This window comes from Stegostoma tigrinum, chromosome 18 (assembly GCF_030684315.1).
Source record: "Stegostoma tigrinum isolate sSteTig4 chromosome 18, sSteTig4.hap1, whole genome shotgun sequence".
Classification (NCBI taxonomy): Eukaryota; Metazoa; Chordata; class Chondrichthyes; order Orectolobiformes; family Stegostomatidae; genus Stegostoma; species Stegostoma tigrinum.
Window position 1 is genome coordinate 34864744 of NC_081371.1, and position 26983 is coordinate 34891726.

Sequence of the window (26983 nt, forward strand, 5' to 3'; positions counted from 1 at the left end):
TCTCCTCCACAGATGCTGCCAGACCTGCTGAGCTTTTCCAGCAACTTTGTTTTTGTTCCTGATTTACAGCATCCACACTTCTTATTAAGCAAATCTTAGTGATTTACCTATTGGAGATGTTTTTCCCTTCACCAGTTCAGCACCTTTCGACACAGGCCGCAGGGATAGGTTGCCCGTATCTATCGTGGTCCACACACACAGCCACAGTACAAACTGCCTTGCAACATTTCTCCCCTTCAACTCTGTGACTTGAAATGTGAGCTCCTGTTTGAGTCCGCATATGGATTAAATCCGCCAATAAAATAAATCAGTTTAAAGGCGCATTCTCTTCAAATACTGAAAACAACAAAAGCCACCCTAAACTTCATGGTTGCACTAAATGAATTGGCCTCCATGTCAGCAGTTACACCCACCTAGCCCTATGTTTGTTTGTGCAGCATTTGTTTTAGTTCTGCATCGTGTGCTGCAGTCCACGTTCTCCTCTCCATTGAGTTCTCCTTTGTCACAGTCGTGATTGTATCATTTTTGTTCCTGGAACTGGTTCGAAGCCTGGGAATGTTTTGCTCGCTGGGAATTCTTGACGAAAATTCTAAAGTTCAATTTCATCTGAAAATAAAAATCAGGTTCAAGTGCCCGAGAGAAAAATTAAAACCAAGATGTAATCGCTGGGGCGATGGGATACCTGGGCAGTAATATGCAAATACAACACACCTATACGAGGGAGACTTTAAAGTTTTTTAAAAAAATAATACCAGCATTCTCCAGCATCTGCAATTCCCATTATCTCTGATCACAATTTTAACCTCACTGCGAAGCCTCTTCCAGGATGCCTAACCTGAAGAAGTTACCCTCTTCCCTCCGGACCGACCTCAGGGAATCTCTATTTCAGAATCCTCTCCCCATCCCCCTTTTCTGATGAAGGGTCTAGGCCCGAAATGTCAGCTTTTGTGCTCCTAAGATGCTGCTTGGCCTGCTGCGTTCAGCCAGCTCCACACTTTGTTATCCCAGCTCTGACATGGTTCCACCAGAAGGATAGGGAATGAACAGGTTGTAATTACCTTGTGCATTCGTTTCCCTGCTGGATGTCAAACGCTGCGTTGGTAATCTTCAGTCATTCATATAAACGTTGCTACAATGAGATTAATTTATTGCTTTTTGATGAGCTTTTCAATAAAAAGGGCAGGCACACGTTTGCTTCGTTTTCTGTCAATATAGTTATCTCATGGGTCATTCAAAATATGGGTTCAGAAGAGAACTGCCACACGTGTGGCTGGTGAAATCAGAGATGTTGCTTCCTGCTGGTGAGAACTGCTGAACAACAAACACCTTGTTGATTCAAAAGTTCAACTACGGCGGGCGCTCCACATTCCCAGAAACCGAACGAGTTACAGTTCGGTACCTTATAGCGAATAACAGCTTTCCTCTAAAAGAAAACTCATTGTGTTTTTAAAAGTCTGTACAAAACAATGTAACGACCGCAAAAGAGAACACGTGGTGATTCCCTCGAGAAAACTCAGATTGAGGGGAGACATGGTCACCCAAAGGACACACAGAAAACTTCCAATGGACTGCCCACGATGAAACTTGTATTCATGATGGTTGCAATGTAAGAATAATAGCAGGTGCATTTGACAATATTCTTGGTATGTTAACCATTAATAAGTCACAACATTTTGTAGTTGTCTTGCAGTCGTTAATGATTACTGAGAACTGGACAGCAATTTGCAACAGTTGAAGTTCTGGCCGAAACGAGGTTTTGCAGATTCAGGAAGGCACAATGCTGTCAAATCTCAGCCTCCCTTTCCCTCCCTCTCTCTCTCTCTCTCTCTGCACTAAGCAGTGACATCATCAGGCAGTGTTAATAAGGTGGGGTGCGGGCAGGCTCTGTTTCAGGTACTGGAAACCCTTCACTGGACAACAATGCAGAGATCACCCATAGAAAAAGCAAATGCCTTCTCTAAACTCTTCTTCAGGTAAGACCAAGCAATCTCACTCTACCCCTCAGGTTCTGTTCTCAAAACAAACAAGTTCGCCGAGTGGAACCTCTACAGGCTTTTATACAGATTTGACCACATTTATTACACCGCCGGTACATTTTCTCTCTCTGACTTGGACGTTGTTCCTTCCCTGCCCGAATTGCAGTGTAATCTACGAGAAGTCTATTTCACTGGGTGTTGCTGAAGAGCGGAATACCAAGGTTCATAGATAAAGGAACTTGAAACTTCAGAAGAACATTTGTCACAGTTCACTAACCGGCAACAACTCCTACCAGTTGCACTGACCTTTCTCAGCCTACTGTTTGTAAGTCAGTCCCCAATCGCTGTAGAAACTGGAGCTTTCGCTGGGGAGGCTTCTCAGTTTGAAGTCCAGCTAAACTTTTTCAAAAGTCTTGCGAAACTTTGCGGCAACTTCTCTCTCGCGCTCTCTCTCCCTGTCTGTCTCTCACCGTGTGCAGAGACGTTGACGGTATAGAGGCCAGAAAATCACGAGCTCATTTAGGATTTCATTGTTGTCATGAAAAGGAAGTATAAAATCACATCGTTACGTTACTCAATGTGCAACACTTGAAGCTGCCCGGGAAAGTTATGCCAGTCTGATTTACAACCAGTTGATTTGTTATAAATTGATCCCAGAGCTTTCGGAGTGTGCGCCCTTTGTGTTTTCAGGACAGACATTTATTGGGAATGCAAATCAATTTTGTTTCAATGGGAGAGGATTTAGCTGTGAGCAAAGGGAATTAAAGATCCGTTCGGGGCAGAATGAAAAAAAAGTTGTAAATGTAAATGAAAACTATTTACTATATGTCTCTGTGGGTGATTCATTTAATTGTCAGTTATGTTAGAAGGTACTTACATGACTGTATATAGTCGCTATTCTGTAACTCCGTCAACCCGAATCCATTATATCTGTACCATGTCTATGTGAGAACCAAGAGTGGGACCAATCACAGCTCAGAATCATTTCAGCCAATCATATTTTAAAATATCAAGTAATCAACTACTGGAGTCTCATATTCTTGTCTCAGACTCTCAAACCAAACATAACAGGGTTCTCAATTTCTACCTTGTCATTTCAGGTGTTCTCGGGCGGGAAAGTTTATCAAACAGTCTAGAAAAAAATAACTTTGCCGAAATAAAACAGCTATCATGCAACCTACATCAAATGTTCAGTTACAGAATTAGATTAATCGAATCATACGGTTCGGAAGAGGTCTTTCGGCCCATCGAGTCTGCTCCCACCGTAATAAGAGTTTATATCTACATTAGTCTCATTTTCCAGCACTGACCCTACGACTTAAATGTTATGGTATTTCAAGTGTTCCTCCAAGTGCTTTTTTTTTAAGTTTGCGAGGTTTCCAGCTTCAGCTACCCTCCCAGGCAGAGCACTCCACATTCCCACCACATTCTGAGTGTAGAAAAAAAAATCTTCACTACCCCTCCAAAACTCCTCGTTTCACCTTGAAATTATCCCCTTTGTTATTGACTCTTGAACTAAGGTGAACAGCTATTTTCTACCCGCCATGTCCATGCCCGTCGTAATCTTTTAGACCTCAATCAGGTCTCCTTTCAGCCTTCTCTGTTCTAAAGAAAACACCCGAGCGCATAGCCTCGCAACTTCCTGGTGTATCTCCTCTGCGCCCCTCTAGTGCAATCGCATCCTTTCTATGGGGAGATAAGCTGACTGCACATGGTACTGCATTGGAATCTAACCAAAGTTCTGTATAGTTCCAGCATAATATCCTTGATTTTTTAGTCAATGCAGGGACTAATAAAAGTGATTGTCTTAACTACCTTGTTAATCTGTCCTACCACCTTCAGGAATGTGTGCGCAAACACCCCAAAATCGTTCTGTTCCTCGGAACTTGCTTGTTTATTGTCATTCATTGAGTATTTTCTTGTCTTGTTACTGGTTTCAATTATACAGCACGCCACCTGAGTACGCTCTATAGACTAGCTATTTCCATACTTTTCCCAATACTTTAATACTTAATTCATTTCTCAAGTAAATTCCCAATTCCGTTTCGAAATTGATTCCGTCATACTTTTGGGGAGTGCATAATAACCTCTTGTGTAAAATTAATTCTCCTCAACTTCCTTACAGCTCCTTTCCCAATTATTTTGAAAAGCCCTCCCTAGGCCATTGTCTTACTGGTGGAAACAATTTCTTCCAGTCTTTTCTATCAACGCTCCACTAATCTGAAAATTTGTATTAAATCTTCATATATTCTTCTCACTCTAAGGCAAACAGCTCCAGTATCCCAGCAATAATTTAGAGAATGTTACTCACCTCTTCATCCTAATTTCCAGGTCTTCCTTGTCTTCTCTCTGTTATAGAAAACATCCCGAAATCGAGCGTGTGGATACACGCCTGAAGTTCAGGGTCCAGTTTTTTTTCCCCCCCTCAGGGCCGATATTCAATAAACAAGAAAACTTGTCCGAGTGTGTTACATTAGGGGCCATAACTACGTAATACGCACAGTTATGCCACTGTCCATCCTCACTCTCCAATACTAACCACGACCATTGTCCACTCTCCTATTTCCTCTCGCTTCAGCATTTTCCATCTATAACCTCATTCCCAGTTGCTTTAACTTTGGCATCTCTTGGGAGCGAGCATGAAATGAATTATGGATCGCCGCAACAAAAAATGAACTTTGACAAAAACTTGCTCAGGCCACAGAGGGTGCAAGTAGAACTGTGATCCAGAAATAAGTGACATCAACAGAGAGAGAGAGGTGGGAACAGTAAGAGAAAGGTGACGATACTAACAAAAACAAAAGAAACAGATTCTGAAAAAGTGCCGAGGACGAAAAATATAGGAGAGCTGAGAATAACTGTGGCCCAGTGCAGATTATTCGAGCGATTTGAGATATAACTTCGAGTGGACATAAACACAGAGCTATACCACGTAATATCTTGAATTTAGCATATCCGGATGATGAGATTTATCGAATCACATCCTGGTCAGTGATTAATATACTTTTTTATTGTTTTTGTACAGAAATGTATTGGTGCAGGCTGACGGACCTAGTGACCTCTTTCTGTGCCGTAAGCCTCCAATGATTCTATGATTCTAAAGTTGAATGCTATAGGAAATATTTTATTAAACATGTGAACGGTGCACTGGATAAGTTTCTGCGCCAACGAACACAGATCTAAGAATAACAAATCTTCCTTGGAGATAAAAAGATCATTGAAATTAAACAGAAACTGAAACGTTTTAATTTCGTGTTTGCTGGAGATCAATAAGAGAGAGCAACAGAGATATGAATCACAGAAAGTCAGTATGTGAGTGCAGCAAGCGATTAAGAAGGCAAATAAGAGGTTAGATGCCAACAAGGAAGCTATGGAGGCCATTCAGCCTCTCGAATCTGCTCCTCTGTTTAATAAGATCGTGGCTGATCTGATTGTAACCACATATTGGATTGAGATTCACGTTCCAGCCTACACATACCCACCAAATACAAATAGTCATCCCATACACAAAATTCAACCTCCTGATTACCAAGAATCCATCCACCCTGCCTTAAAGTATTCAAACATTCAGCTTCCGCAATCTTTTTCAAGGACAGTTCCAAAGACTGACCATCCTTGGAGAGATTTTTTTTTGAAACTATCTCTGTTTTAGGTGAATGACTCCTTACTTTTAAACAGTGGCCTCTACATCTAAATTTTCCCACAAGAGGAAACATCAGCTGAACGTCTACCCAATCAAGACTGGTTAATATCTTTTATGTTTCAATCAAGTTGTTGCTCACTCTCCTAAACTCCAATGGATACAAATCCAGCCTCTACAGCTTTTCCTTGTAAGAACATCCAACCGTTCCAGGCATGGGTCTGGTAAACCTTCTCTGATCTGCTTCTAACACATTTCTATCTTTCCTTAAATAAGATTACCAATACAGTACACAGTACTCACCATCTCATCACGGTCCTGTACAACTAAATATAATCGTTAATTGCAAGGAGGATGGAATATACAAGTGAGGATATTTTATTGCATTTTTACAAAGTGTTGGTGAAGTAGAGTACAGTGCACAATTTTGCTCTTTTTAGTAAAGGATGCAAGTCTGTTTGAAACAGTTCAGAGAGGGCTTACTTAATTGATGCTGAGATGTTATGGCGGGAGTTGCAGTTTTATCTCGAGTACAGTTTTGACGGGCTGGATCTGTGTCACTGCAGTTTAGAGGACTGAGAGAGAGTTGGGATTCTGAGGGGACTTGACAGGGCGAATAAGGATATTTCATCTGATATAACAGACTAGAACTGGGGGGATGGTGGTGGATCACAATTTTAAAGTAAGGGTCTTCCATTTAAAATGGAGATCAGGAGGAATTATTCCTCAAAAGGTTGTGAGCCTTTGGAAAATCTCTTCCCAAGGGAATGGCAAGGTAGAGGCATTAAATACATTTAGGTAGAGGTAAATAGATCACTGACTGCCAAGGCAGTTGAAGATTATGGTAGTGCCTGGGAAAGTGGGAGTTAAGGCTAGAATCAGTTCAGCCAGGATCTTATTGAATGGTGGAGCAAGATAGATGGGGTGAATGGCTTGCTTAGGCTCTTAATTCATACATTTGTACGTTGTCTTGTATGGAGAAATGGAGGGCAGTCTTTTGGGTTGACAAATGTTTCACGTACACTAGTCTTCACCTATGCAATGACATGGATCACAAGTGTGGCTAGGTCGCTTCCAAATCTGCCTGCTGGAAAGCACAACTCGCGTAGATGCAGCAGTTCAACGTCAGACTTGCAGATCCAAAATCTCCCTGTCGTAGAGTCACAAAGTTATAGCGCCATACAGAACGGAAACAGACCCTTAGGTTGAACGAACCCGTGCTGAACATAATCTCAAAGTAAATTAGTCCCACCTGCTCCTGGCCCATCTCCCTCCAAACCGTTCCTAAACATGTATGTATCCAAATGTCTTTTAAACGTCGTAATTGTGCGCACATCCACCACTTCCTCAGGAAGTTCATTCCACGAGAAAATCACCCGCTGTGTAAAAAAAAGTCCCCATGTATTTTTTATTAAATCTCTCTCCTCTCACCTTAGGGAAAGACAACTGCCATCAGCTCTATCTATACCCCTTTTTACTTTATAAACTTCTGTCAGGTGGTGCCTCAACCGTCGACACTCCAGTGCCTAGCCCGTCTTTCTTTATAACTCAAACGTTGCATACCTGGCAACATCCTGGCAAATCTTTTTCTGAACCTTCTCACTATAATAGTGTCCTTACTACAACTGGGCGACCCTGTTCTTATGCCCACACCAATGAGTAGGTAATCCATTTAATTGATAATGATAAGAACTTGATAAATAAGCAAAGTAGGAACTTTGGCTCCGTGAAGGTTACAAATAAAGCGTATCCAGCGAAGTGCCCACCAACACATTTCGGAGAATTTACTTGTTTTATTGTGACTCTCTGTTTTTGGACAGCGGTCAGGAAAGTGACAGGAAAACAGTGAACCCTCAAACCTGATAGGCCGAATGGCTAGTAGTTGCGTTGTAAAGATTTTTTACATTGTTATTATTTGTTTGCACATCATGCCTGTCATATATACTTAATGATGAGACAACAGAGATTTAAGACCTTCATAACTTTTCTGTTTAGCTATGATAATTAATTTAAAACTGCTTTTAAAACCGTGATTTTAACTTCCCCCCCATCCGGCAGAAATCACGTCGGAGAAGAGTGGGGCTCAAGAAATTAAAAGTGAATCCAAGCAGTCTGATACCAGGTTCTTCCCACCCGGACCTGCTTCACTCAGTCCATTGAGCAAGTGAGAGTGACACCTACAGGAAGGAAGTGTTGTCCGCCTTTAAATGTGCAGAGTGGGTTCCGATTGGCACTAACTGTATTAATTGATGCCTTGAGTGGGGTAGCAACCAACGTAGACTGTCGGTTGTCGACGAAATTGCACAACTCTAGCCTTTAACCCGGTAGGATGAATGCTCCAGTTCAACCTTTGGACACTTTTATACAACGTTGTCGCGCTTACCGAAGTTAGTACACAGTGTACACTCAAAGTGGGGAAATTAGACCTAATTCCCTGAAAGTCGATCGTGAGCCAAAAACTGTGAACTTGCCTAAATAGTTCGATTTTCGAGTCAGGAGGAACGAAGTTTCACAAGAAACCATATATGGCTGTGACCTCATATGCTGTCAAATTCTTAGCCTTACCTTCACCAAAGAGGCGAAACTAGTCAGTTTGTTTGTGGTAATAAGATGTGAGGCCTGATGAACACAGCAGGCCAAGCAGCATCTCAGGAGCACAAAAGCTGACGTTTCGGGCCTAGACCCTTCATCAGAGAGGGGGATGGGGGGAGGGAACTGGAATAAATAGGGAGAGAGGGGGAGGCGGACCGAAGATGGAGAGTAAAGAAGATAGGTGGAGAAGGTGTGGGTGGGGAGGCAGGGAGGGGATAGGTCAGTCCAGGGAAGACGGACAGGTCAAGGAGGTGGGATGAGGTTAGTAGGTAGCTGGGGGTGCGGCTTGGGGTGGGAGGAAGGGATGGGTGAGAGGAAGAACCGGTTAGGGAGGCAGAGACAGGTTGGACTGGTTTTGGAATGCAGTGGGTGGGGGGGAAGAGTTGGGCTGGTTGTGTGGTGCAGTGGGGGGAGGGGATGCACTGGGCTGGTTTAGGGATGCAGTAGGGGAAGGGGAGATTTTGAAACTGGTGAAGTCCACATTGATACCATATGGCTGCAGGGTTCCCAGGCGGAATATGAGTTGCTGTTCCTGCAACCTTCGGGTGGCATCATTGTGGCAGTGCAGGAGGCCCATGATGGACATGTCATCAAGAGAATGGGAGGGGGAGTGGAAATGGTTTGCGACTGGGAGGTGCAGTTGTTTGTTGCGAACTGAGCGGAGGTGTTCTGCAAAGCGGTCCCCAAGCCTCCGCTTGGTTTCCCCAATGTAGAGGAAGCCGCACCGGGTACAGTGGATGCAGTATACCACATTGGCAGATGTGCAGGTGAACCTCTGCTTAATGTGGAATGTCATCTTGGGGCCTGGGATGGGGGTGAGGGAGGAGGTGTGGGGACAAGTGTAGCATTTCCTGCGGTTGCAGGGGAAGGTGCCGGGTGTGGTGGGGTTGGAGGGCAGTGTGGAGCGAACAAGGGAGTCACAGAGAGAGTGGTCTCTCCGGAAAGCAGACAGGGGAGGGGATGGAAAAATGTCTTGGGTGGTGGGGTCGGATTGTCTTACTAAACCCAGCCCCTCCCTCAACATCTTAAGACCTTTTTCATTTTCTGCCCCATGCATCTTTTATGCCATCCCCAAGCCCACTTTAAAATTTATTAGGACCTTTACCACTATATGGAGATAAACGTTGACACAATAATTGTATCTGACAGAAATCTCTAACACCTCGAGGCTGGATGAAGTCAGTCCCCTTGCACGTTCACTCTAAGAACACTGACTTTAAACCGATGTGAGAAGAATTAGCTGTCAGTGTTGTGATGTTTGCCGAAAATGTTGGACAGACAAAATCATCCTACAGCTTTGATTTTATGCATAGGTGCAGATCGCTTTCTGGCCGGAAGCTGTAATTTCTAATTCCCTGCAGTGGCACTTTGGAACAAGTTCGCAGTGATGAAATTAAACTAACTGCGTGGTGAAAGCCATCAGGCATTACGCTGTGCCATTCCTTCAGAGTGCAGACTTATTCCTGAATCATTACTTCTCTGAGTTGACTTCAGTTTCTCGGCATAAAACTTTCATTTCTAGAATTGCAATATTCTTTTAAAAAAGGTACTCAGATGATCGGAGCCATAGAAATGACATGGCAATTGAGTTGAAGGCAGAATGGGTACAGTGCCTGATAAGCACATCAAGATAAAAGCAAAATGCTGTGGATGCTGGAAACCTGAAATAAAAACAGAAAATGCTTCAGAAATTCAGCAGGCTTGGGGAGGGAGAAACAGAGTGAACATTTCAAGTCTGATATGATTCATCAGGACCATTGAACCATTAACACTGTTTTTCTCTCTGCAGAGGCTGCCAGGTCAGCTGAATTTCTCCCAAATCTTCTGGCTTTGACAGGCAGTAAGATACAAATGGTAGCGGATTTTTTTATTCCAAGTTGTGACACAGCAATTGCAGATTGAAGGGTTAGCCCATTCCGTTAGAGTAAAGGAGATTAGTAAACCTAGTCCTACGAGCACAAAGTGTGAGGAATGAGCACCATGGGAAAATCATTGTTCTACTGTTCAGGGCCAAGGAATTCTACAGAACTGAATTTTATTTATATATTATGGTTAATGTAAAAAAAAATCCTACGTTGTCATGCATTGCCGGCAAGTTTTATACCGAACCACAGAGAATGATATTCAGACCGATAACAGAAAGCTTGGTCAAAGAATTAGATAGTAAGGAGTACCATAAAGGGTAAAAGATGTGAATCATGTTGGGAATGTTATGAAGGGACTCCCAGAAGTTAGAGTAAGCTAGATGAAAGCACGTCTCTGTCTGGTGGAGCCATTAAACTCATGGATACTCAAGAGGTCAGAATTGGAGGCGTATGGAGAGTATTGTGGGACTGGAGATGACAGAAATAAGAAAGCTATGAGGCTTTGGAGGAGTTTTACAGCAAGGGTCTCCTGGTGAAAAGGAGCAAACTAAACTTGCATTTCAGAATGCATACACAAGGTATTATAATGAAAATTCCACCGCACTTTATCAGCCCAAACTTTGTAAGAGCATGCAGAAGTGCATTGGTTACGAATGGCCTAGTAGTATTATTGCTGGACTGTTAATCCAGGGATCCAGATAATGTTCTGGGGGCCCAGGTTTAACTTCCACCATGCTAGATGTTGGAATTTGAATTCAATAGTTATCTGGAATTAAGAGTATTATGATGACTGTAAATCCATTGCTGATTGTTAGGAAAAGTCCTCCTGGTTCACTAATAATGTCCTTTAGGGAAGGAAACTGCTGTCCTTATCTGGTCTCGCCTACATGTGACTCCAGACCCACAACAATGTGGTTGACTCTTAACTGCCCTCTGGGCAATAAATGCTGCCTAGCCTGTGATGCCCTCATGCTGTGAATGAATTAATAAAAAGTTACATCTGTTCAAAAGGGAAACCATTATTTTAACTATTAGCAACTCACTGCATTATTCAAAGCTAGTGAGAAACTAAAACTAAAACTCACAACACAAGAATTGTGGATGCTGGAGATCTGAAATAAAACAGAAATTGCTGGAAAAACTCAGCAGATCTGGCAGTATTGTTGTGAAGTCTGCTGACTCTTCATCAGAATGCAATTTTTTTTGTTTAAACACTAATAGAATTGACGTTGGAGTTTTACTGTAAAGAATATTCCACCTGACAAGAATTATACTCATAACTTGGAGCAAGTGCATTGTCCAAGGCAGTGCTCAAATGAATAACAAAAATCTCTTGGGGAATCAAATAGATTTTTTTTTCCTGTCTTGGTTCCAAATATGGTGCGGTATTTTGTGACTCACAAAATGAATATCAGCTTGAATTATGAACATCCATGTTAGGTTGATGTTGACAAATGCATTGTGAACTCATCCCGTGATTTCATGGTTTCGCGACCAGTATTTATTAGAGGGACCCATTCCTCACAAAATATAAGTAAATTTGGATCAACGTCAAAGCTACTATAACATAGGGTTGCTATGTGATTGATCAAAATGACCAATCATGTACCAAAGCCGCAGTCTAAAGGTATGTAATGAAATAGGTTCAAAAAATCATATTTCAATTACAGAGATAATAGGAACTGCAGATGCTGGATAATTCAAGATAACAAGGTGTAGAGCTGGATGAACACAGCAGGCCAAGCAGCATCAGAGGAGCAAGAAAGCTGACGTTTTGGGCCAAGACCCTTCATCAGAAAAACAATTACATTTTGCTTATCACATAGTCCGAAAGCATATTGTGATAACTATCGATGAATTAAAGTTGATAGTCATCTCACCATATAGTAAAAAACAAAAATGAATCATGTGTATTACAGGCAATGTGTAAAATTGTATTTGGTTTGAAGCAGATTTGTTGTGCTAGAATTATTTAGAAGTGGTTGCCCCATTAGAGAAATGTATCAACTCAGAAACAAATGTTAACATTTTACTGTATCTGCAGGTACATTAATATGAACTGCAGATTGTGTGAAAAATGCTCATGAACAAAAATAGAAATCTTTGGATTTTGCTATACAAACCTTTTACCTTACTGGGCATGTAATGAAACTGCAGCAAAATATTGCAAATATAAAGGAAAGGATATGACAGGGATATGTCAGTGAACCCAATAGAAATAATCTGAAAAGAGGAAATCTCATCTTCCTGAAGGAAAATATATGCTCATGTTCAGTAACTGGTATCCACCACTTTTTTTTTGTTTCTGTGACAGTACAATTGATTTGAAAGCAGATAATGGAGTACTAAAATTGTTTTCTACATTTAAGCATGCCAATATAACAGAAATACTAGCCTTTCTACGTATAGTTGGCAGACCAAGTTATTCTGACTTTGTCAACCCTGCAACAAGAGAGTATTCTGCTGTTGGTTTACTTCACATATGAGTTAAGAGAATGGAACTGTTCATTTTAAATATTAAGAGCTTTCAAGGGGGTGTCACTAAAGAAATGGATTCCTAAGTTAAACTGCTTCTTTTGTACATTATGCTGATACAAATCAAACATACAGTTGTTCCTCAAAATCAGCACCATTAATAGAGATGCAGCTTTTAAATTTATAGGTACAAAAAATTCATTTTGCTTAATGCCTTCCCTGCCTTGATTTGATTTATTCATTGTCACATGTATTTATTACAAATACAGTGAAATGTATAACTTAATGTATAATAGTTGATATTTTGCTTTTGCCCTATTTATGATCAAAACGAATTGAATCCTTGGAAATTGTGGATATAGATTATAGATAGAGCAGTTCAATTTGCACAAAAGAGTTATTCTACATTCACAACAACATAAATGTGAGAGCTGTCAAAATATTTATATTATACATAAATCGGTTGGTATTTGTAAAGAGAAAGCAAATTAATGTTTATGGTGTAACCTATCATTAAAAGTGCTTTTACTAAACTGTACACAAGCTTCTTAAATGACACACAGTAAAAATATAGCATAGACATGGGAAAATATGAGAAATAAAATAGATAAGGGGTGAAAATTAACAGTAAAGTCAATGCAACTTAATTTCAATTGCCTTCCAGTGGTCTTGTATGCAGAGAATCAAGACCAAGAGTCTTCAAGTGAAGATGGATTAGAATACAGGCATTAACGAAAATATGCAGGCATCATTTAATCCTCATTTTGAAGTCATACAAACTGTCTATATTTGTGTATTTTTCATGACAAACTTTCCTGTCATTAGCAGAGTTGCAGCACCTACGCTTCTAGAATATCTGTTAGGTAATTTCTTCTTAAAGTCTAAAATGCTGTCCAACTGCATTGAAAGGTTTTATTTATTTTTGGAGATATGCAAATAATTTTGAGTAACAACACAAGGGAAAAGATTTCTTTGAAAAGCTAAGTCAATTTTGAATGTAATTTGTGCCTGCATTCTTATGTTAATTTGATTGATTTGGTAGCCCCCTTAACTCTTAGTCACAAAGTTATGGATTCAAACCTCCCTACTGAGTATCATCACACAAACCAGGCTTCCACTTCAGTGCTGTGATGGGGGAGTGAAAAGTTATTTCAAAACATTAAACTAACGTCCAGTCTGCTTATTGAGATGTATTGCAAAGGTCGAATAACATTGTTTGAAGACAAACAAATGGTCCTCCTTCAACAGTGAATCATCATTACTGAAAACATTTCTTTGGCTATTCATTTCATTTTCCATTTCTGGGATCTTGCCATTGTAAATTGGAAGCCACATTTCCCTATGTAACAATAATGACTGCCAATCAAAAGTACTTACTTGGCCATAACGCACATTGGGTGTCCTAAGAGCATGAAAGAAATTATATCAATAAAAACTATGAATGTTTTTATGATGGTATTTACCATTAAGAGAATAAGGCACAGCCTTATGTGGGAACATCAGGGAGGAAATTAGGCTTACACGTGAAACAGGTAGCAAGTATGTTTATTCACTCAGCTCAGCTTATTACTAAGCTTATTCATGACACTCAGTTATATTGCATACTGATTTGTGTATCTTGTTGCTTTTAGCAACAGCAATAAGATCTGGCTGCAATACCAGGAGCAGCCCTCAGGTAGGTCCTATGAGAAGTGGAGGTGATGCTGGTACGGGTGAGCCAGATCAGCCAGTCTAGGCAAGCACTGCATCTCTTCCTAAGTGTACATTTATCAAAAATCCAGAATTAATAACTAGCACAATGGTGACTACGTAAACATTGTTGTAAAAACTTATCTTGTTCACTAATGTCTTTTAGGGAAGAAAGTCTTCCAACCTTACCCAGTCTAGCCTACATGTCACTCCAGACCCACAGCAATGTAGTAGACTGCCAAATGACCTGTGATGTGCCCCAGCGCCCCACTCAGTTCCAGGACAACTGAAGATGAGCAATAAATGATGGCCTAGCCAGCAATGTCCACAATGCATGAACAAATAAAAAAAAATGAGCTGTTGGTCAGCAGCCTATCATTGTCATTTTGAGAACCAGCTGAACTAATATTCAGATAACAAAGTGTGTAGCTGGATGAACACAGCTGGCTAAGCAGCATCTTAGGAGCACAAAAGCTGACGTTTTGGGCCTAGACCCTTCATCAGAAAAGGGGGAGGGGGAAAGGTTCTGAAATAAATAGGAAGAGAGGGGGAGGCGTATCAATGATGGATAGAGGAGAAGATAGGTGGAGAGGAGAGGAGACAGACAAGTTAAAGGGACAGGGGTGGAGCCTGTAGAGGTGAGTGTAGGTGGGGAGGTAGGGAGGGGATAGGTCAGTCTGGAGAGGCTTTGTTGTCTCGGATTCTCCAGCACCTGCCGTTCCCATTATCTCTGAAATAATATTCAGCCCTTCCTGATACAGGACAGAAGTTAGTGCCAGGAGGCATGTAAATAACCTGGAGTTAACCTGCTTCATCTTGTCAACATTGAGCCTTTTGCCCTCAGCTGGGAAACCCATACAGTATTGTGGCTTAAATGGGTAATTTAGAGTACTAATTGCACTTTAGGTACTCAAGCACCCTAAGGATTACATAAAGTGAAATTGTGCTCTCCCAGCTTATGAAAATCCTGTACCAGGAGCGCAAAAATGAATCTTTTACCTCTTTGTAAAATGGAAGGATTTGAAATTGTATCTGGGCTATCTGGGCAATGGCCATGGGTTATAGTTGAATAAACAATTTTTTAATGTTGTATTCCATAGGTGGCCAAGACCCATTTTGAAAAAAGGCTACAGACAGAAACTGGAACTGTCAGACATCTATCAGATTCCCTCATCTGACTCTGCCGATGAACTTTCTGAGATGTTAGAAAGGCAAGTGAAACAAAGAAAAGAATGCTTTTCTCAACATAGTGGTCAATAACTTATATGAAATATGACTGCATAATTATGAACAATGAATTATAAAACCTTTAAAGGTTCCATATCAATTAACTGAATCTATGAGGCTACAATTATGATAGAGTCTTCTTAAGTTACATTTAGAGAATAGGATTGACTTTCCTCAGCTACACTATGCAAGATTGTGTAATATATGGAAAAATATCAAGGGGATTCAATTGAAGAGGCTTGTAACTGCCATTGCATTTTACTGCCTTGTACTGCAGTAGGACAAGAGCCCAAATCCTCCGTGGCCACCCTATATAAGAAACAGCCAGACTTTGGGCCCAGAAACTTAATTGATTTTCATTGTTACAAGAACAATTCCAGGGACCAGTAGGAGAAGAAAGCAATAAATTTAGTATCAGAGATAATAGGGACTGCAGATGCTGGAGAATCCGAGATAACAAGGTGTAGAGCTGGATGAACACAGCAGGCCAAGCAGCATCAGAGGAGCAGGAAAGCTGACATTTCGGCTGACACTTCAGATTTCTGAAGCAAGGTCGAGGCCAGAAATGTCAGCCTTCCTGCTCCTCTGATGCTGCTTGGCCTGCTGTGTCCATCCGGCTCTACACCTTGTTATCTATAATAAATTTAGTATAGCAGGAGAGCCAACTGAAGCTTTTTTTGACAAGAAAGCATCCAGTGGTAAGCACATTTCCCTCTCCACATGCCTCAAACCTTTCGGTGATGCTTATTTAGCCAAGAGTCTATGCAGTAGGCTTGATCTAGGAAATTAGATTTGTGTTCATGACAATGGCAAAAGGTAGATGGATCAACCCTCTGCTGGTGAAAAATTCAGGCCAATGTTATGAAACTCGACCTTATTCTAAAGAATAATTTTCTCAAAATTAAGTATCCAGGGCATGATAATGAAAATAGTTATTGAGGAATGAAATATTGAATTAGTATTGATAAAGGAATTCAATAATAACAATATCCTTCCAAGGAAGAGGATAAACTATGTGTTCATAAATGACAATTTCTCATGTTTATCACCTTTTCGACAATTAGGTGTAAGCCAAATATTTAAAGCATTGAACTTAATTAAGAAACAAAATGGCCCAATGCACATACAATTAAGTTATTGTGTAAAACCTTTTAATTCTGTTCAAAAGAATATTATCTGTACAACTGGAATATACTGTTAATATGTTTAATTTGTATATCTGGCCTGGAACCTCTCCTGTTGGAGCACATATCAGAAAATATTGCACATGCTTCATGCAAATGTTTCACTTTTAATATTCCAGAATTATGCTTAATGAACATCCAAATTCCCATATGTGCTCCCTACTGACAATGTGATGTAAGTTGTGTGTAAAGGTTTTAATGTTTACTTGGTGTTTATTAGATCCTGCAGCACCTTGAAGTGACCTTTTAAAATTCGTCTGCACTTTGATAGCCCATGTGCTGGTTTAATATAGATTTTTATGTTACTTGTTAAGATGCAGCTGCAACTGTCGGGGAATGAACTCTTATCCACTTGTGCAGTGTCACAGAACAGGATCACATTCAGATTAAATAGACCTCCCACTACTCACCAATGTGTCTCAACAGTGTTATCAGAGACAACCTAGATTATTGCACCAGCATGAATTTTTTTGTTTCTTTCATGAGATAACCTGACCATTTATCTTAGACGTTTTTATGAATTATTTGCACTGCAAATTCTTGGCCACAGGTAGATCAGTGTGACAAGTTCATACATTTCATTTTGAACCTTTAGAACAGTAACAACTTGCATTTAAGTTTTAACATAGTAAAATATCCCAAGGTGCTTGATCAGTTGGGTTAGTAGACCTAGTAGGCTCTTATCTCAAAAAGCCATGGTTGGATTCAAACCTGGACCCCAGAAGTGAAAGATTGTTTGACTCCCTCTATGTTAGCTAATCCCATTTCACAGATTCATATTTCTAAACATTATTACAAACAACACGGAAGGGAACTTTTAGAAATAAAAAAATGACTCAATTACTTTTTCCCAAATAACAAAATGAGTCTTTCATTTTGTTCAGAGAGGAAGGAAATTCGGTTAGAAATTGTAATGCCACAATTCAGTATATAACCTATTCAAAACCTATACACAGATATGTCACTATATTTATTGATAAATTTCTGGTAAATGATTCATTGCTATCAGCCATATTGAATTAACCTGTTGATTCTAAGGAAGTGTTCAACAAACCAATGACAGATTGCACGACCAATTTTCTTGGACAGAGTAAATGTTTCTACGTGGACTGATAAAATAGGATTGACCCTTGATAAGCATGATCAAAGTTACAGTAAGAAGAGTATTGAGACAATTGCTTTAATGTTCGCTGAAGGTATTTCAGTTGTTGATCCACAAGTCAACTAAGATTATGTACTCTGCAGTCCAAAGTGGACTGATAGAATAGGCAACACAATCAGAAGATAGAAAATATACGGGAATCCCCATGATTGCACTGGCAGACAGTTTGTAGCACAAACTTTTCATGGTAATGTTTGAAAGAAATGTCCCAGTTAGCATATGAAAGAAACAGGAAAGAAGACATACGGTTGTATGGCTCACTGAACTGCAGCTTCTGGGCAGAGACGGTCATTGCATTCCACATAACTGTCTACATTTCTTATTCCTCCTTGTGCATGTGGATGAATTCCCTGTTTGCTGACACTGCAGGGTCCTCTCCTGCTGGCGACTGAACAAAGGCCGAGATTCCGGTTGTCCTCTTAGACCCTGTGGCCTGGGTCACTTCTTCCTCAGCAAGCTATGGAGTTGTCACTATGAGATGCTCTCCAAATGCTGCACATTCTCCAAGACCAATGCTTCCTACCTAAAGGGAGGAGGAATTTAACATGGAACCTCACTCCACTAGCATGGGATCTCTGCGTTTTTTTAAGGCCTGTCTTTTCCTGTAGTAAGGGAAAGGGAGGGACTGAGTGAAATCACAGCATGTGGGTTGGTTGTTTGATGCAGGTGGGTGAAAGGTAATGAGGAAGTGAGGAGGAAGGACAGGGGATATGCAGGCATGGGAGATGAAGGGAATGGAGTCAGGGTGATTAGTTGAAAGGTAACTTGAGAGAAGATGTTGAAAGCAAGAGTGACAGTGATAGAACCCGAGACATGTGGAAGGTAGGTGTAGACAGTGAGTGTGAGGAAGCAGAGAAGAATGTAGCATTTTTCTTGGCACAGCAGAGAAGAATATTCACCATCTTATGGCACTGCTGGCTGTTCTTGGCACCATGCATGTGACACTGACTTGGGTAGTGACCTCAGACCTGGGTGCCAGGGTCTGCTGACATGGTCTCCTCTACCTGTCCTCTGAGAAGAGGACTCCTCTCCCTTGCAAAAAACTCTCAACCAAAACCTTCAGGTCCTAGTCAGAGAAACATGATACCATCGTCCCCTTCTGTGACATTCTCTGGAAGTACCCTTGAGTCAGCAGGGCACCTTTGGAATGCCAGTGCTTTTCTGAGTGCACAGCTACCTTTCAAAGATGGTGCAGATGCAAGGAATCCTGGCCTTTCAGCAGATATCTGCTGAGGGATGAGTTGTTCTGATAACTGAGCGTAGTAAGACAGGGCTGAATTGAATGCAAGGAGTGCCATAGGGGCTGGGTATGCAATTAATGTGGCAAGTTTGTAAGATGCAGACAAGACATTTTGTTAGGCTTCGCGGCAAAGTTTCCTCCAGAAAACCTATTACAGCTGAAACTTAGCCAAAGACAGCAAGATCAGGCCAACAATTTTTGCAAGCATTTTAAATGCGTCTTCAAAATTAATAAACCTGATCAACAATGTCCATTGCGTATTTTTGCATACGTATATATTTGACTCAGATTAGTCTATCTATTGACTACCATTTTACTTGCTCAAATTGGGGAAAACTGGAAATATATGACTCAGAAGGAAAATTATCTTTGGAATGAAGAATGCCTTTGAATGTGTGATGGACCAAAATGGGCTTACAAGAACCAAAATGGACTTACAATCATCCTTGTAACATTATTGATATCTTCCTACCTCAGCTTTAAAGAAGCATATTATTATTAGTAATCAGTTGCTTTCATTTTAGCAATGAATCTCAGTGAGAAATTTAAGTGAACAAACAAGCCTTTTTAAACAATAAGCTTGTTTTCCAACAACTGGAATACCTCAAACAGAAATGATTGCATTAATAATTTTTGAATTATAACTTTGGTAATGCTTATCATTGGGGTAATTCTGTTTTATCAGTTGACTTAAGTGTGAAGTGTGATAATGTGATAACTGATTTCCTATACCTTAGATTTTTCCAACAATAAAATTTGAATCATATTTTGATTGTCACTTGGCTTATTTTTGAAGATGAATATGAGATGAAAGGTGTAATGATTGTAATGAAGTCAGCCAGCTCCCTCTCAAAGAATACCCGCTCTGTGATTGGGGCTGTTAATCAGGCCAAGTCAGGGAGCCCTGGTGGACAGATTAAAAAGAGGAGTCTCAGACATTCTGACAGTCTGGGTTCTGACACGTGAGCCTGAGCCAGAGTCAAGGAATTTCCACATGCAAATAAAGAGTGACTTGGTGACAGGATACTGGCCTGTATAGCGTTATTTCAAGAGGGAGAGGAAAAAGGAGAGGGAGAAGATTGTGTGGTACTGGGGAACTGGGGAGTCAACTGCTCAAAATGCAGGAGACATTTCCAGATATTGAAAGACTTTTTTACATTGGGGAAAAGAACAGTGTAAATCTCAGTAGTTGTGGTAAAAGGCCGCTCTCAGTAAAAGAGGAAAGACAGGGCCAGCAGTTGAAAAGTTGCTCAATGGGTGGAGTCAAGAGGGCTGGGAAGTATGGCTGATGTTAATGCATCTTTCATATCTCACTTCCATACTTTCCCTGTGCCTTGTGTGCTCTGTATTAACAGCTTCAGGTAGTATCGTGCTCTTTCATTCCATGTTCATGATCTATTCATTCCTTGTTATTGCTCCTGTAGCCCTTCTTTTCCAACTGTGGGTTGGAAGTTTCATACTGCTGTTCAATTGTTGGAATTTATTTAAGATATGCAACTTTACCCTGTAACAGCACTGCTGTGCCACCAAATGGAGATGTTTAATTACTACTGTTTGATTAGTAGGAAAGAGATAGTGGTCAGTTGATTGACACACGTGTAACACTGAGTGACATAGTCCTGAATTTGTGACATGATGGAGAACCGCCTGATATATGGAAGACCTTGGAAATATAAAACCGAAGCTTACTTTTCTAATATTCAGGGATGAGGATGGGGTCAGCCCAATTTTCACACATGTGGTTTACAGAGACACCAGGCCATTTAAATCATCAGCTACCTTGCTCCTGTGTAACAGTTATGAGGCAAATGCCTGAAACCTGAAATGTGCAGATAAGACTAGGTAAAAGCCACTCTGAACATTGTGGATTAATTTTGAATGCCAGGGTATCCTTTTGGATCCTGGTGGACCTTTAGGGAATGTAAGCTGGACTTGGTGAAGATAAGGCACATTTTAGTCAAGTAACAAACCTATTGAAATTATTAAAAATACACATGTTTCTGTGCAACTTATGCATACATGCATTGATCAAAGCTGCTAAGGCACTGCTAAAGTTGTCAAAGAACCATCCAAAAAATGCATGTAATTAAAAAGACAAGTTAGAGATTTCAGTGGGCATGTTAATGCAAGCAACTATATGATTTGGATTGTACAACTGATATCACAGCCTATTATTTTCAGAGTAGGGTGTATGTCAAGTGAGTATTTTGATGGACACCTTGAATAAGAATAACAGTTTTTGTTTTCAGAAGAGAATAGTTAAATGAAATTCATATACCTTTTGTATCAATCTGAGTGTATCTGTCAAATAATTTTACATCAGTGCGCCGCCTGAGGGCTGCACATGTTGGATACTTGGTGAGTTGGCAAGGAAAGTAAAGGGTAAAATGTGGTGAGTGCGGCAGAATTAGCTTGAATGAATTGGTATTAAGTTAGTACAGGGTTATAAAGGTCCAAGGGAACAATGAAGTGTGGATAGATGGGCTTGGAGTGGTAAAGACATTGTAAAGGGCCATTGGGATAGGTAGAGGGGCAAAGAATATGGAGGATATGAGATGGCATGGATGGTGCATGGGTTCAATCTGGAGGGAGGGGTTGTGAAGATGATGAATGGAAGAATAGCTTGTGTTTCATTCATTGTTTTATCAAACTGTAGTATAGCACCTGTACAGAGAAGCAGATCTTACACACAGCCTGCAGTCACAGCTAGCAGTCTCCATTCTCATTCTGGGGTTGCTTGGCATGGTTGTTAGGGAAGTCTGCCAACCCAGAGTTAAATCTGACCTTCCTAAGTACTCTTTCCTGTATTTGGTTAGCAGAGTTGGGAACTATCCTGCCTCTCCACTCCTGGCTCAGGAGCGAAAATCTAGACTATGACATTATAAAATAATCAGATGCTGTAACTATTTTGAAAGCTAATTAGATGTTTCTTAGCTAATTAGATTGTTTCAATGCCAGTTATACTTGTCTTTCCAAAAGTAGTGACTGCTAGTTGGCTTTTATGACCTAGATTAATTAAGTGTAAGTGGATAGGTTTTGTATTAATTAAAATATCACTATAGCAATCATCTTCTGCATTTATGGCAAACTTTGGACCTACTTCCTATAATCTGAGTATCATTATTAAACTTGCTACTATTCTGCATTAAATAACTTGATGTATGCTAGAAGCTCAGAATAAAAGACTGCACTGTGAAATTTGGTTAAATTCTCATTTTTCGATAGTCTAACTACCTTTTTCTGGCTACTTAAAGATGCATTGGCAATTGACTAATTCTTGATAACAATGCAAAATAATCAATCCTTTTGAGGTAATTTTAATGGATGACTTCAATGAAGTTTTAGCATGAATGACGTAGAGAGGAGTGAACCAACATTACTAATTATTTAACTACGCACATGCAGTTTTGAAAAGAGATTAAAAATGCTTTTAAAATGAGGAATTAATGATGTTAAGTTATGAATTGAGGTTCAGTTTACAGGAATTGGCATGTGTTGTGCAAAGCTGAAATAGATAACAGCACTTCAAGAATTCTGAGAACAAATTCCTTGAAAATAAATCAACATAACTGGAACTACAAGAAATATAATTCAGATTATCTACTTAGTGTTGAATACTGTCAGTCAATCACAAATAATTAAAATTCAATGAATACTGTAGCCTTTATTATATTGCTTATAGGTAATAAATAATTTATCATAAAGCAATTCTTTTTTGTTTTCAATATATTGGCAATAATAAATATGTCAAAATTTATTCCAAAAGCCATTACTTGGATAACTGGGAGAGTTAAACAGAGAATATCAATACAATGCTTTAGCAAAGTTTATACATAAATATTATTAGTTTGATATTGCATTGGCAGAAATTGCTTATACTGGAAAATAAGATTCTTAGATTATTGTATATTTCTAAACCACATAATGCAGCATGAGATGGCAAATAACAATGGCTTAGATGCTTTTTGTTTGCTTTTGTGTTCTTGTTTTGTATTTGTATTTGAAAATTATTTATATTTAAACCTATACAAGGTGCAAACCAAGCTTAACAGTTTTAATTCAAAATCTTGTACTGAAACAACCATAAAATGACAATGAAAAATTGAGATGAAGTTCACGTTGCGAGCAATGAAAAACATGGAACAACATTATTTAGACATGGAAGCACTAAAGAATGGGCTTGTTGCTAGGGGAAAGGGGAGCTGAATACAAAGCCTGTCAAATCAAACCTAGGGGAGGTATTACAGTGTTTAATGGTTATTAGGTGGCTCAACTAGCCTGCTGAATTTATGAGATGGAGCAAGGGAGATAAATCACTGGGACAATAAGCTAAAGTAGCTCTGGCAGACTGGGCCCCAGATCTTGCTCTAATAAGCTAACTTTCTCTTTGTGAAATGTTATTTTTTGTTGAGATTGAAATGAATTCTTGTCTAAATCTTACTTAAGTTTTAAGTTGATTAAACATGTTATTCTTTTAACAGAAATGCTCACTTATAGAAACAGCAATTTCCAAATCCCATACAACTTGCTTAATAAGAGTGATGACTTAAATTAGGAGACTGCTTCCTCCAATGGTTTATCACAAAATGGTTACCTATTAAACTATCTGTAACACATGAAGGTTATAAAGAATTTGCTTCATCTATATGTTGTGAGCTTCAAGTTAAATCACACTAGTGAATGTTAGATCATTTGATATTTCACATGAAATGTACTTAATCAATTCACTTGATATTATATGGTGATATTCAGTAGAAGGCTGGCCTTTTAAGTTCAATGTTCCTGTAGTGAATAAATACACTATTTTCAAACTAAGTTTTGGACTTGTTTTCTCTAATTTCTCCTTCCAAGCGACTGGAAATATTCCAAATGCTTTTATTTGCTTGTAATTTGTGCCACTGCCCTTCAGAGTCTCAGTAGCATTCTAAATAAGCATTGAACATGACCTTTCAAATAATTAAATTCCTACAGTGTGATATATGATTGGGTGATTTTAAACTGCCAAAATTGTGGCCCAATTGGAATTTGAACTTTCATTCAATTACGGTGTTTACCAAACTTAGATATTCAAAGTCTCCTCCTGCTTGCTTTTACTATCTTAATACTTACCTTTGCCAAATCTCCTTGGCTATGCTCAAATTGAATAAAACATTTGCGAGATCCCTGCTGCTGCTTAAAAGATGAGCACATTTGATTTAATCGATTTGTTCTTGTTTGTTTGCAGAGAATGGGACAGAGAATTAGCAACATCAAAGAAAAATCCCAAACTTGTCAATGCACTTCGCCGATGTTTTTTCTGGAGATTTCTCTCTTATGGAATTCTGCTTTATTTTGTGGTGAGGCTTTGTTCACTTACAGATGCTACTGATTGAACACTAAAGAGTCAAATTGATATGTTCCTCAGCAAAACCACCTTAAAATTAAAATGAATTTTGCAGCCACAGAAACAATATTGTCGTGTGATAAAAATAGATGATATTAGAAACAGACTTTAAGTTCTACCTCCTCTAGAGGTATGTAATTATATCCCTGAACAGGTTGATTTGTAAATATCTCCAAAATCTGTATAGATTGATTTGGGTAGAAATGCCTTCCAGGTCACCTAATCAGCCAATGTGTGATTTTTCTTTTCTGTTATTGTGTTTCCAATTTTTTTCATCTTTTGGTTTCTTTTTATTTCCTTAGTTACCCTACTCCATTCCATATGCCATTGTTTATCTCTTTTCATTTACCATAAAGTAAAGGGTACAAATTGGTTGATCATATCATCAATGAACTGCTAAAAGTATAAAAGCAGTACACCAATGTACCATATAATATTCAAGTTTAGTTGTTTTTTTCTTCCCTGTCATACTTTACGATATACGTCAGATAAATCAAAAAAATAGATTGGAGATTTTCAAGAGAATCTCCCGTAAGAGCTGAGGAAACATGGATTTAATAAAATAAACACAAGGAAACATACGTGCACTTCACAACAGTATTGAGTTGTTTGTGCCATTTCCCTTTAAGATTTACCCATGGCAGGCACAGTGTGTACAGCTGACTTGGCAACACTATTTATTGGATTCTTAATGTCCTGTTATTGTTCTAAATTAATGCTTGTTCATGTTGGAAAGCATATTGGTAAGGGCATTAGCACAAGCCCAGTGACTACCTTCTGGAAGTAAGCAGAATAGTAGATTATGGCATCACTAAGTGTGCATTGCTGATTTGACTTCAGTGTCATCATTTTTGGGGCACAACACTCCAGCTAGTTCCCTCTCTTAACCTTGCATGGCTGAATATATGGCAGGAAATATCAGGCAACAGTATCTTTTAAACAGATCGTCAACTATTAACAGTTAAATTTCTTCTGGTAGTTGCTCTGTTTCTGCAAGCATTCTGGTACTTTTTCTAGTTCTTGCAATTCTTAAAAGTCAACAGCATGTGTAGTAAAAGATGTTGAAGGTGTTTTTACTGACTTCCAGTTTCTGTACAAAATAGTTGAGCTAAGATAACGATGCATTCGTAGTTATTTTCCTTAAATACAGCACGATTGAGTAAACTTCTAGAAGAGTGAGGGAGTGGAGTGAGTGAACTATCAACAAATTCTATCAAGAAATTCTTCAACTAGAGTGTTAGTGAGAAACAATATAGCAGAAATCCTTGCTTCAAGAAAGATGTCCTCGCGGAGTTTTGCTAACTACTATAGCCTCAACTTCAACCTAAGGACTACCTTGCCAGTGACTACGATAGTGATTAGCTTCCTGTGTCTGCTTCCTTCCAAAATGGAGCTGGAGACATTTGCAACATCTCAAAGTTTGCATTCCTCTGTTGTTGAAGGAGTTGATGGGACTCTGTCGATGAAAAGCTAAATACATTTAATTTTCTATCATCTGAGGGCAACCATGTGGCTTCACAATGTATGCAGCTTTCTTCATAGTGTGGGGTGCAGTTGACTGAACTTGCATAACTTTACAGTGTCAACTCTTCTCCATACTACAACTGAAAGGGCTATCACTCTCACAATGCCGAGCATGGAATGCATAATATCATTTGAATGTCTGGTATTCTAACCAGTTACGATGTCTTCATTCTGAGCCAGTCTGGTATGCCAGCTGCATTTCTGTCACCACATCAAATTAAAATGGAGGTTGCAAGGTCTATGTGTTGATGACTTGTGTGGCTGCTGACCAACTCAGGCACTCATATATACAATACATAAAATGAAACCTCAGAAAATATGATTGGGTAAACCACTGGCATGACAAAACAGCACTTGGATTGTCTGGTCTGCTCTGGAGGGGACCTGCAGTATTTAGCAGAGCAAATGTCAAGATTTGTGATAGACTGTTGCATACTGTACAACTTCACCGTCATGAGGGCTCAGCAATTTGCTGAGCAGCTCAGAAACATCAAGGAACTGGAGGAAGCAAACTACAAATCCATTTTCTGGCCAAGATAACATGAAGAACTTATCAAATTCCTTATTTACTTATACCAGTAACCACATTTCCAAATTTGCTAACAGTCCCACATCTGATCTTCCATCTCCCACTGGCCATCACTATGTCCAACCTGGTTACAATGCAGAAATAAAAGCTACTGCAAAAGAAATATTACAAATCAAATTTCTATGTGAAATTGTGATATATTGCATGCAAACATCAATAATCACCCTTATAATTTTTTTGTTGCCTGTATTCTGTGTGTCTTTGCTTGGTCTAGTTCTCCTATTCACTACTACCCTAGTGACTAGTAGAATGAAGCTGATTTTCAAAGCAGAAAACTACAGAAGGACCCACAGGACATTTGCATGCAGCTCTGATTCTCAAAATCCTGGCTTCAAGCTGCAACATCTTGAGACAACTTGCAGCACTCTGGGCAGTCTGATTGCTGGGCCTTAAGTAATATTTCACACCACAATCCACAAAGTTCACATCTTTAATCC

At 39.6% G+C, this 26983-nt stretch overlaps 1 protein-coding gene across 2 annotated transcripts in view; it reads left to right on the top strand.

Annotated features, from left to right (window-relative positions):
• Positions 1–1755: 1755 nt before the first annotated feature.
• cftr (CF transmembrane conductance regulator) overlaps positions 1756–26983 on the top strand; it is a 115585-nt gene continuing 90357 nt past the window's right edge. For both annotated transcript variants that reach the window (XM_048549303.2, XM_048549304.2), the window contains exons 1-3: positions 1756–1973; positions 15338–15448; positions 24275–24386. In XM_048549303.2, coding sequence (XP_048405260.1) covers positions 1921–1973; positions 15338–15448; positions 24275–24386 — 276 coding nt within the window. In that variant the 5' untranslated portion in view covers positions 1756–1920. The remainder of the gene's footprint in view (positions 1974–15337; positions 15449–24274; positions 24387–26983) is intronic.